The following is a 12,799-nucleotide window of genomic DNA, read 5'->3' as shown; positions in this document are numbered from 1 at the left end:
GACAGACATACATCTGACAACTGTCCCATTTTAGGAGGCAGGATCCTTTTATGCGAAGAATACGCATTTTAAGCCTTTAGAAATCCACTGCGCCCAGATTTTGGAATGTAAATTGGGTCAGCTCACCTATCGAGACCGGACAATTCCTTGCTTGAATCGACAATTACGTCCTTATTTGAACCACTTTACATTTTAAACAGTTTCCTGCGTTCAATTTATTTTTCAGTGACTGCGAATAAAAATACCCATCTCATCACAAAAAAAATAAAAAAAATAATAGGATTGGCAAAAATAAAGTGTCACAACACACCTCTCCCTGACACCCACCACCTAGTATTGCCCCTAACTCACGGAAGCAAGCCTTCATGTGTTTCATGCATTAACCTTACTTATCAGTGATGAACACTGTAGGTAAGCGCCATTTATTGGACACACAAACGTGAGAGAAAGTGACTCACGGGTATGAAACAACAGGTTCAAGGTACCAAACAAGGTAAACACACGGGCCTCATTCACAATCTTCTTCTTTTTTTTTTTTGGAACACCCAATGAATTGAAGGTGTGCTAAAAAGTTAACTGCTGGCGTGAATTATTAGCTGGAGATTGATGCGGGCAATCCACTGCCTGAAGAACTAAGCTGAGGAATAAAGAGAGAAGGGGCATTATAACTTCAAAGTCAGAAATCAACGAGAAAACTGAGGTGGCCTGGACAATGCATAGATTTAAAACTGTTAGGCAAAACCTGTGAGTAAATTGTTCACAGGATCTGGATTTCAAAAGATCACCTGTTAATACAGTGCCAGTCATGATGAAACCTTATATGTTAAAATAAAAAAAGGAATTGGTAGTGGAAGAACATAGTAGTCTTGAGAGGGGTCAAATAAAGCCAGATCGAGGCCACTAACCACTATTGCTATTAGCCAAGACAACTCAAACATTTCAGGGCATTGCAGCCTACTTACTGATTTTTATGGCAAATGTGGATATGTCCCTGTGATAGTAGTGTTGGGACATGTCACTAATTATGAGGCAATTTCCAGGTACCTGCGATATGTAAATATGAGAGTTTTATCTAGATCACAGAACCGAAAGAACTCCGATCAGGAAAACAGAAAACTTTTCGGCAGCATGAGGAAGGGGACAGCATGTCTCCTAGTGATTGTCGGCATCTTCTCTGCATTCATTACTACAGACCACAACATCCTCCTACCATTAACCTGTCTCTATAGGCGATTGTATACAGAGAAGCTTATACCTTTGGATGCCTTGCGGGGTAAATGGGAGGGAGATCTTGGTAGGCCCATCCCTGAGACGACCTGGCCGCAGCTGCTGCGACGGGCCTGGAAGGGCACACGCAAAGCTAGATTTCAATTGGTTCAATTTTTCACGCTTCACAGGGCTTACTTAACTCCGGTAAAAATTTTGCGCTACTTTGGAGGTTCCCACTCATTATGCCCGCGGTGCAGAGCGGAAGGGGCCGATTTCGGTCATATGTTTTGGTTTTGTCTGGGATTGGGCTCTTATTGGACGGATGTGGTAGCGTGTCTGAACCGAGTGACTGGGCGTGAGCTGGATGTGGAGATGGGTACTTGCCTCCTGCTTTGGTTTCCGCACACTCCCAGTACTAAAATTACGAGCAAGTTCTATGACTTGGGGTTGATTATGGCGAAGAGGGAGCTTACCATGCACTGGAAGACACAGGCTGGGCCGAGCTTTCGGAGGTGGACGGCGAGTTTCTTGTCTTGGGTGGGGAGCGAAGGGATGCTTCGGCTGCAGCTGGCCCGGCGGGCGGATAATAAGGCGCTGGATGCGGCAAGGGCGTGGGGAGCGTTGGTGGAGGGGCTCCGCTCTCTGGAGGAGGTGGATGAGGTGGACAGGGATCCCTTAGAAGTTGACCGGATTGTGGAACCCGGGGAGGGGCCTTCTGGAACCGCTGGGGAGACTGCGCCGGATGAGGCCACTTGAGCATACTTGGGAGGGATCTGTGGCTGCACAATGTATTGAGGAGTGCTGGGGGGATTGGGGTCGGAGCGGGAAGTGTACATAGCGGGGGACATGGAGTTCAGGCCCTCTGCGATTATTGCTGATGTCTTTTTCATTGCTTTGGGTTCGGTGGGTTTAGACCTTGGGCTGCCTAATGGCTACATGTAACAGGGGTTTGTGCGGGCACGCTGACAAGGGGGGGGGGGTAGAGAGGGAGGCAGGGGATGGGGTTAGGGTAGTAAAAGTTGAACAATGGTTTCTCCCGATATGTGCATTGCCGATTGGGCATCATACACGATGTTACTGTGTGTACCCGTGAATTATTGATGTGACGGTTGGAAAAATCAATAAAATACTTTAACAAAAAAAAAAACATCCTCCTACCATTACTTGAGGAATATATTGGTTTTGATGGAGCGATTCAGACACAAGTCCAAATTGTAAAGGCTGGATGAACTCTTTGCAAACCTCTGCCTGTCCCATTTGGTGAGACAAGATTAGGTCTTCACTCGTTAGCCTGTATGTTAAACGTTTAGGCGATGGGTTACCACAAATGAAATTCTCTCATAAAATCCCTGGCCAGAAATGCAAACAGCTAAATTAAGATTATTAGGCACGTTCACCATGTATACCGAGAGTAGACGTACAGCATACTGTTCAGGCCATGGTAATATCGCACACAAAGTACTGTAACTCATTCCTCACTGGTCTTCCTAAAATTTGTCTCGTTCCTCTCAAAGGAGTCATACTATACAGTTAGACTTCTCTCCAGACCTGAACATTTCGAGCACATGACATCAGTAATGACACTCCTCAAATTGCTGCCAATTAAAATGCACAGCACCTACCAGACAGGTACCATCAACTTTAAAGAACTTTATATGAACTCTATTACCTAGCACACATGCTTACAACGTGTGGTGGTTGTAGACAATTGACAAGTAAAATAGTGCTAGGACTCGTAATATACCATGTTTAACTCCTTCAGTGCCCATGACGAGATGGTCTCGTCATGGAGCGCAGTTGCGCTGTGCCCATGACGAGACTATCTCGTCATGAACCCCGCCCGCTAATGCAACGCCCGGCACAGGGCGGGGAAAGGGCGGGGCACTGAAGGGGTTAAGAAAATATCCACAAGTGCTTTATCTCTGCAAAATTTCAAGGTTTTGGAACTAATAATCATCACATACGCAACAGAGATTCACTCTCTCTCCCAAATTTAAGAGACTCCTCAGATAAAAATAAAAAAATAAAAACCACAGAATCCAACTATATACTCAAAGCATTAAATTACACAAGTCGAACTTTTATCGATTCTTACCTGGACGTAGTAAGGCCTCGATTTCAAAAGCCTCATTAAATTCCAACGCCTGTGCAAACTCTTGTTTGAACAGGTTTTAGAATTATGAGACGGATGATAAAATACAACAGTCAGATTTTTCACCGTATAAATGTTGGCAGTTCAAATCTGCTGAAATGTACTGGGTGAAAATAGCCAAGTAATTACAAAAGACATGCGGAGTGTGTGATGGAACGCTAAAAAATCTGCATGTCGTTCTCCATTTTAACAAGGAATATTGTATTTGGCATTACTTATCACATTCAATAAATAATTTTGAAGGGCACCAATACATGAGGAACTTGTAATCATAGTTTTAGAATGGCCTAACGGATATTTGAAAATTTTAGGAAGGGTCTTACATAACAAGATCAAAATCTGGGCTGAGGAGAACTCCATCCGGCATCCTTCACAATTTGGTTTCAGGAACAACGCGAGTGCTATCGAACAATGCCTCAACCTTAACTTAATAATTGGGAAGTATACAATTACCCAGCGGTCACCAATATACTTGGCTTTTATGGGTTTGACCTCTGCTTTTGATTATGTTAACCGGTCCTGTCTATGGTCTATCTTTTTAGAATATGGCATGGATGATGCATTAGTACAATTTTTAGCATATCTACATAGAGATTTAAAAGCCAGGATCAGAAAAAACATGCATGGGGAGGTTTCTAATGATATTGGTGTTTTAATATGGGGTCAGGCTGGGGTGTGTGTTGGCCCTTTTATTTTATACATTAATAACTTGCACACCTCTTTAACAGTGCTTACTAAAGACGTCCCAATAATTAATGGCCATATACTCCCAGCCCTGTTATATGCCAATGACGCGGTCCTAATGGGCAGGACACCTAATGCCTTGTGTCTCTTAGCGTGGGACTTTGTGCATTTTATGGCCTCTTTAGACTTATGTACTTATTTTAAAAATCTTTTATAATGGCCTGTGGCCCGAGAAAGCACGCTTTAAATGTTATTGCCGTGGGCAACCAGAGTTTACAATGCACTAGCACTTTTCACTATTTGGGGCTGGTTTTTGCTGCTAATGGTTCATGGACTGATCATATTGTATATTGCAGGAACAAGTTTTCTAATACAATCAACATGATACTTAGCCTTCCCCAACCAAGGAGGTCGGGACTATTTTAGCCATCAAATTTTTTTTTTTTAAATCTCAGTGCACACCTACGGCAACTTATGGCACCGAGATATGGGGCACCTCCAAATGTAGTAATATTCAGCATGAGAACAGGTTTTGTTGAAAACTCCTGGGATCCCCAATCTCCACATCCCAATACGTTTGTCATAGTGAATTAAATTTACATTACATTGAAGATTACATTAGGACCCGTCCCACTCTATTTTGGCTAGCCATATGGAAAAATATGGTGGTGTCCCTTACAAGAGAAAATATAATAGACTGCTTCAATTGTGAAAAAGGTATGGATACTCCATAGCTAGCTGAGATCTACTTTTGCAGGATCAATTATGAACTTATTTGTGATAGCCCACATGAGCTAAGACACGGTATCTAAAAAGGACCTTCGGGAGGCCCTATATATGTATTATAGGAAGGATAGACTCGAAAGAGTCTAAGAAATCTACTGTAGCTACCTTTATGACCATCGAGAATGATCAACATCCGGCCAGTTACCTGATTAAACCTATGGGCCGTTTGGAGTGGGGTCTCCTTTTTCGCTTTAGGGCAGGCACTGTGAAGTATCTATTATGTTTTCCTCTTAGTTTCCATACTAACCTGGATCTTGTGCCATGCCCATGTGATGGTCGTTCAGGTCAAACCACATTACACTTTTCATTCTTCTGCAAGTTTTGCATACAATGCGCTATTTTTTTTTTACTTCCTCTTTTTAAAAGGTATTCATCAGTCCATTATAGAGACGCGAATGGGACTCCACTTAACTGGGAAGCTGATGAATTAGTATTCCATGTGGGTACTTTTCTGACAACTGCTGCCCGCAGACATAAAACTATGTTCACTGTATAAATAATATTTTTATTACTATGTACTGTACTTGTTTTTTTTATATATATCTTTTTTATGAGCATTATGAACTTTTTTGGGTTTTATTGATTACTGTGCGTTTTTTGTCCTTTCATGTTTATGTTTTATCCGAATAAAGTAACTGAACTGAACTGGTCGGGGTTTATTGGCACCATTTGAGTAAAGTTCCGCTGTTACATGAAACCCCAAACACTTGCGCTGACATCATGCGCGTGCATGTTGAGTACATGTGTAGTATGAATTTAGCACATATGCAGTATTTACCACAGTAAAGATGGAGGAAGAGGACAGCTTCCTCCAACTGTGGAAGTGTACTACTTGAATTCTGGTGACTGGAAGATGCCAGGCCAAACACTGAAGTGAGGACAGACACACAGCTACTTTTTAGAAATTCCATGAAGACTTTCTTAGCAAGGGCAGCTGAATAATTATTTCTGATAACTGCCATTTGGCAGATGGTACGGGTGATATGTGGGACTTCAGTTTCGGTTGTGCAAGGTGAGGAAGTTTCTAGGTCAGGCCTGCCCGTCTGGCTATCCCCAACTCCTACTTCAGAGAGGCTGACGACAGGTAAGGTACATAAATGTTAATGTTTATTGAGCCTATGCTATGAGTGCTGCAGCCCCAGTTTATGTACTGTGAGAGGCACTACTTTACACAAAGTATGTGCCGGGAGAGGAGCCCGACGACACTGTAAAGAGAATCGCTTCAAAGTGGTTTGAGAGTATGAGACAATGAAATCACATCCCCTGTATAGAAAATGTGCCAGGACCAAGTTCTAAATGATCAAGGAAGGGAGAGCTCCATATAGTCCTCGAAGGACTGCTGCGTGACCAGGACTCGTCTCTGCCTGACAACCAGTCTCCTAGTGGTGAGGGAACTTCACCTGAAGTCTACCATTTTTACTAGAGAGTAGAGGGTTTGTCTGCTGCCTAGAAGTCTGTCAGCTGAGAAACTGAGGAGTCTACCTGGCCCTCCAGTACAGACTGTATTGGGGAGGGTGGGCTGAAGCGCTGCATGTTCCTGGATTGATGAAACCCAGACAAAGCAGACAGACTGAAAAAGCAAAACCAGGAGCAAACAGTCCTACACAGTCTCTCCTGGTCTTGCCTCAGTTCCAAACAAGAACCATGGAATTCTATGTATATGTGTACTTGTAGGGAAACGTAGTCTGCGCCTGAGCCTTATTCATGCTTCTACTATAGTTTTGGCACAGGACAGATCCAATGAGGGTCATCTGGGCGGGAAAGAGGACCGAGAGGGTCTGTTCAAAAGGGAAGGATTTAAATTGTTGTATGATCAAAGGTCTGATTGATGGGTGGGAGGTGGCATGACAAGTCACAAGAAAGTGTGGCTTTAAAGACCTTGAGCCAAGTAAGGGCAGGCCGCTCAACGATTCTGCACCCAAATGACAAGTGGAAATGAAAGGAGCAGGGCTTCATAAAAGAAACTGTAGCGGACCTAGGGATGAGGTTATAGTAAGTGCCCAAAGATGATGAGTGGTATATAAAACGCTTTTCAGTGGGGATGTGGCAGTCCGAGGCAGTAGACGGATTCATTCACTCTGCCCTTGTGAAAGTTAACAAGAGAATACTTTGTGGATCTCCGTGGTTTTCAGCTGACAAAAGAAACCTCCTTATTGGGCCTAATAAGTATAAAGCCTTTCAGATTGGATTCATTACCTTGAAAGAAATCTGAATTTGCACGATTTCTTTCCAAGAGGTTCCTTTTTAGGAACCTCTCTGATCTAGGATATGCTTGATCCTTTACACACCTCTTCACCACGTAGAGGAGTTTTTTTCTTCGAGCCCAGCATCAAGCAACATGATGTTCCTATTATGACCAGGCTGTATTTACACTTTCTACTCCTGAGGAAGACCCGTTGTGATGTTTTTCACAAACACACTTTGTTGAGATGGTCGAAACGTCGACGATACGAAAAGGTGTTCCGTACCGATATCTTACATATCTACCGCCAGGAATTGAGGATATATGTTGGAGCACACTAAAGACGTATAAACGGACACCCCATTGAGCGATTGTGTTTTCTGTACATTGTCAATTGTTTGTTATACATCATTATTATTCATATAAGCGCAGTTATTTCGTATGACCTCACTTTATGTTTATGTTGCATAACAGTCCTGTTTGTGATATGTAGCATTTATGTGTCTCTACGATATATGATTAATACACCGAGAAAAGTACTTTTTTGTGTCAGTGCTTTTGTGTTGTTTATAATAATATATGTGTCTCACCATTCATTGGTATATCCTATGTAATCAGGATAAGAACAACCTAGCTTGAAAGAAATTGTACTTTTCCCTACAGAACTAATTGTTGTTATATAGCATCTCCCAGGTTTAGCGGGACCCTGGAACACCCCATTAGAGATAATGGTTCAAAGATGATGAGTAGCAGATCCCTAAACAGGACGGGTAGTAAATACTAATAGATTTCCATTGCATCATATTACACAAATTATGAAAAGCTGTTTTGACCACCGTTTGATTACAAAAATGGTCAACTTTGTTTTTGCTAGGTCTCACACAAGAGCATATGGACTGGATGGTGGTGTGTGAGTTACAGTAGCACCTAGTGAGGAGTATGGGGTAGCAAAGGCCCTCTCTGGTGAGTGGGTCGGGTAAGCCCTCCTCTGCCAACGTTGAGCTTGGCCAGTCTTAATGTGAAAACGACGTGACAGTTCTCTATTACACTGGTATGAAGGCAGGGCCCCTACACTTCTGTGTTGGTGGGTATGTGCCTTACCAGTCTCATTTGGTAGTGCATGGAAGAAGGCAGGGAACGAGCATTACAATCTGAATGAGTGTTGTAACCCCTTTCATGGTTAGGTGCGAGCCAAGCCTTGATGGGTGTACCTTCTGGCATGAATAACAGGACCAAACCCCCTGAGTAGGGAACGCTGGGCCCACCCACATGTGCATGTGGCAGTCGACCTAGGACATAAAATATTGTTGTAGCTCCGGCAGAATCTGAGGTGAAACGCATGGAAGTATCCTTGACTTCTGCACTAGGGGGTGTGGGTTAGACCCCAGGGAGGGTCTGGGGAGAAGACTGAAGGCTACTCCCTTAATATATGAGAGAAATCATGTACCATTCATCTGTGGTGAGAGACAGGTGCGTTCCACTTCTTCAGTGGAGAGACACATGAAGCAGCCTCTTCTCCTTTCTGTAGAGGGAGGCACTAGCAGTTTCCCTTCTGTGGTGTGTGACATGGAGAGACTCCCTTAGCTCCTCTCTTGGGCAGTATGATTTACTACCTTTTTGCGGTAGTTACTAGGCCGCACCACTTTGCAGTCGTAGGCAAGGAGCAAACTGCACCCGTATGAAATGGAAATATAGCTGCGCACTGATCCTTTGTCACATGGGCCACCTTGAACCAGTCTTAGCTTTTTATCCAGAAACATATTGCCTGCTGGGTACTGCCTCTTCATACTTGTTATGGAAATATCAGCATTACAACCCACAGAATGCAAGGCTTTGTTGGCTGAAAAATCCATACTAATAGACGCGGGTACTCATAAAATGGGTCAGAGGCAGCCCATAACAGGAGCATGGTACAGTCCCATTTTAGTGGGCTTATGGCTTTTATAATATTACGCAGTGGTAAGGTTACCAGATGTGTCCAGGTCACCAAACAGCAATGTTAAGAGTCCTGTGCTCTTCTTATACAATTCGTTATTTTCGGAAACGTTAGTACAACTGGATCAAATGAAGGACTACAACTCCCAGAAGGCAATGCATTAAACTAAACACAAGGAGTAGAACACCCTGTCCGGGGTGACATGCGGAGTTACCTGGTAACTTGTACAGTGGGTTTGTTGTCCTAATTGTCAGCATTAGGAGAATCGTGGCCTGCTGCAGAGACGGTGGTGAGGAGCGCTGGCAGTCTTCTCTAGGGCAGGGGGCAAGCAACCCTTCTGCGTTAAAGATGAGAGACTCAACAACCACCTCTCTGGTGAATGAATAACAACAACCCGCCTCTGCAGTGCAGCATGGATGGGGCATCTCCCCTCTCGACTGGGAGGGGGTGGGGGTACGATGCCCCTACCTGCTCCCCCTTGAAAACAGTGTGCTTCCGAGCAGGTGGACCCAGTGCCCCAGCCCCCCATCTCTCCGCCCTCCCCGGCGTCTGCATCCAGCGCTGAGGGCCTAGCCGAGGCCGCCGGTGTGTCGCAGTGAATCTCTTCCCCCTGCTGATGGCTCCTATGCATCCCTCCTGCTCTAGGCCTCCCCCGCGCGGCCCGTTGGGGCCGGCAGCGGGTGGACATGGCGGCGGGCACTCACCATGTTGCTGTGCGGCCTCCTCTCCTCCACCTCCACCCCGGCTCGGGTAGCTGCTGAGACGGGCAGTGCTCCCTCTCTCTCGGCGGCGGTGCCTCTTCCGGCTCTCGCTCATGCGCACTGTGTACCACAGGCCTGCCGGCAAACCGTGCCGGACCGGGGGAAGGGATAGAGCGCGGCACAGCAGCCGCCTGGAGTGGGAAACATTATATGAGGCAGAGCTGACAGCAGCACCGGGCGCCTTCTGGGGAGACAGCAGTGCTTCCAGGCGACTCTTCCACCCAGGCAGCCTGTGAACACTGCAACAAAAACAAAAATATTATAATTCCCTGCATTTAATCAAAAAGTCCACCGGGAGAGTCAATATAAAATCTTCAACTACGGTGACCTCCTGGCACGAAGGCAAATTCTGGGGAGTGACTAAAAATTCAGGACAAGGTTAAATAAAAAATCAGGACAAAAAGTTAATTTTATGGACGCATCTGAGAATGCCAAGTAATATAAAAGTAAATTGACAGCTGTATATTATAGTTTAAATGTATCTGGTTTATTGACAGGCTTATATTATTTGGTTTGTATTCCACGTCAATGTCAGGTTGGCCTTTAGAGGCCACCTGGCAGCGCCAGGTGGGCAAGTCTGACAGGTAAGTGTGTGGGTTGGTTGGGTGGTGTGGTTTGTCGGTTTTGTGGCTGTGTGTGGGCTCGTGTTGTAAATATATTTTAAAACAAGCATTTGCACTGCAATAGGTCTCGCATTTGAGAGAGTTTGAGCTATTGGCATTGTAGTTGATAGTGCTGTTTATTTATATGTTTTGAAAAGCTGCAAGCGGGGCGTAAACACACACTTTGTACTTACAGTCCTTGCTTATGAGAAGCAAGGCTGGAGGAAAAGAGTGCGTCTCACAGGCAACCACTATAAGTACAAAGTGCGTGTTTACACACCACTTGCAGGTTTGAAAACACAAATAAAAGGCATTGTCATCTACAGTGCCAATAGCTCAAACTCTTGTTAATGCGAAACCTATTGCATTGCAAATGCTTGTTAAATACTATGCACAATGCCCTATGTGCCTATAGCGCCTACCTTAGGGTGACTAATATTCATTAAAAAGGACAGGTCTAAGGCTGGCAAAGGGTTTATTTTTCCCGGTTGAAATGGCAGTTAAAACTGCTCTGAAGGCTGCAGTAGCAGGCCTGAGTGATATCCATTTTAGTGGGGTGGCACAATGAGTACTGCAGATCATGAGTAAAGGTAGTACCACTTTTCTAGGGACTTACAAGTAAATTAAATCTGCTAATTAGGTGTAAGGCAATGTTACCATCTTTGAAGGAGAGAACATGAGCAATTTATTTATTTTTTTGTGCAGATTTTATATAGCGCGAACTCGACCTTAAGGTATTGGAGTGTTTTACATGAGCACTGGTTACGTTACACATTCAGGCACGGGGAGATTAAGTGATTTGCCCAGAATCACAGGATGTGGACGCGACCCCGAGGCTCGAACCCTGGTTTCCAGCACGAAAGTTGGCTGTCTAGCCGACGGACCACATCCACTCCACTAATTTAGTAGTGGTTAGAATTGGTAAAGTGTGCACAGTCCTAAAGCCAACAAAGAACGAATTCACCAAAACAGCCAGTATGAAGGCAAAATATTTGGGGAAATACCAGACCACGGATGTCAGATCTAATTGCCTGTGTCTTTTAATGTTCCACTGTGCACCATGTGATCCATTGCAGTAATACGGACAGTTTCAGCAAACTGCTTTTAAAGCTTTCCTGACAATAAAACGGAAATGTTTGTGGGAATGCTGATGTAAGAGTGTTGGTGTAAGGTTCAACATGTGTTCATACCTCCTGTCAGGAAATCTTAACTAGATTGCCTTGACTCCCCACCTAACGAACTTCAGCATGTGAAGGGATAGGGACATAAAGATGCAGTGCTTTTAGAATTATAATATGTAACATGCAGAACTGGTGCAAATTGAAATGTACGTACGCACTGGTGGCACTGTCACCCGACATCACCCGACATCACCAGCCTGGATCAGAAAACCAGTTGATTCCAAATTTTGGTTAATGTAAAATGCTGAACAAACAAGTGCATCATTGGTTGCTAGCAAAACATGGTCACACGCGTAATAGGTGTACGGTGTAAAACTGAACAACTATTTGTGTTTCTTGATTTCTCTGCGTAATATATATCCACATTTGCCCGGTTTCCTGCCACTTGTCAGCTCCAAGATTGATGACAGGTAACTTACATGGCTACACTAAAAGGGACTTTGTTAGTTTCTCCGTCGAATGTCTGATCTAACACCTACCCTACAGTAGCTGATTAGGAGCTGAAGACAAATACAAGCACTGGTTTATTTGAAATAATTGCACAGCTTTATTATGACTCATTACTAACAACACTGAAAGGGTCTTGAGTTATGTAGCCATGAACATGAGAAAATGGAAAACCTTAAGATGGAGGTCAGGGGTTATATGGTTTGTTCTGCTTTATCTATCTTTAGTGTGTCCTTTTCCATCTGTAACATTTGCATTCGTTGAGTTAAATTATTAGATCCAAGGAACAAATTCAGAGAAGCAAATAATATTTCAGGGTTACAACCGTTTACTTTATAATTAAGGTTCAGAAATATCGCCACAACCGCTTAGTTTAGAATTAAAGCTCTGAAATATCGCAACTGTTTTATTATAAGCAATGGGCGCAAAAATCTCTTAGGCGCAGACAAGTGGCCACTGATCGCAAGTTTAAATTAAGGGGAAATACATTTTACACACAAAAGAGGGAGACTAAATGGAGGTATGCGGCTGACGTATGTAAGGAAGTGTGCACCATTCAAAATATTTCACTCTGTGATGGACATGGTTTGTCTAGCCAGCACATGCGATGGGAAACACGATCCTTTAAACGCCGATGCCAGGCTCTGGGGATGCTAATAAGAACCTACAATTCGTTGGCATGTTGCAAATCACACATTTCTATTTACATGTTATGTATGCTACAAGACAGCTGTTAAAGTTACTGTGTTTGTAAATCCAGAATTCCCTGAGCACATAGTTGATGCTGGTATTAAAAAAAAAGGGAGCTGGATAAGAAAGTGACGCAGCATGTGTTGGGGCCCCTCTGCAAACAGGGAAA

General features: G+C 43.9%; 1 protein-coding gene across 1 annotated transcript in view; it reads right to left on the bottom strand.

Moving 5' to 3' along the window:
* Positions 1–9,791, bottom strand: part of DCUN1D1 (defective in cullin neddylation 1 domain containing 1) — a 113,701-nt gene extending 103,910 nt beyond the window's left edge. Inside the window, exon 1 of the mRNA XM_085635360.1 lies at positions 9,654–9,791. Within this exon, the coding sequence (XP_085491486.1) occupies positions 9,654–9,656 (3 nt within the window). The 5' untranslated portion in view covers positions 9,657–9,791. The remainder of the gene's footprint in view (positions 1–9,653) is intronic.
* Between the last annotated feature and the right edge of the window lie 3,008 nt (positions 9,792–12,799).

Source organism: Triturus cristatus, chromosome 11 (genome assembly GCF_964204655.1).
Source record: "Triturus cristatus chromosome 11, aTriCri1.1, whole genome shotgun sequence".
In the NCBI taxonomy this organism is placed as follows: domain Eukaryota; kingdom Metazoa; phylum Chordata; class Amphibia; order Caudata; family Salamandridae; genus Triturus; species Triturus cristatus.
The sequence above is the reverse complement of the archived record's forward strand: the minus strand, read 5'-3'. Positions and strand labels throughout refer to the sequence as shown.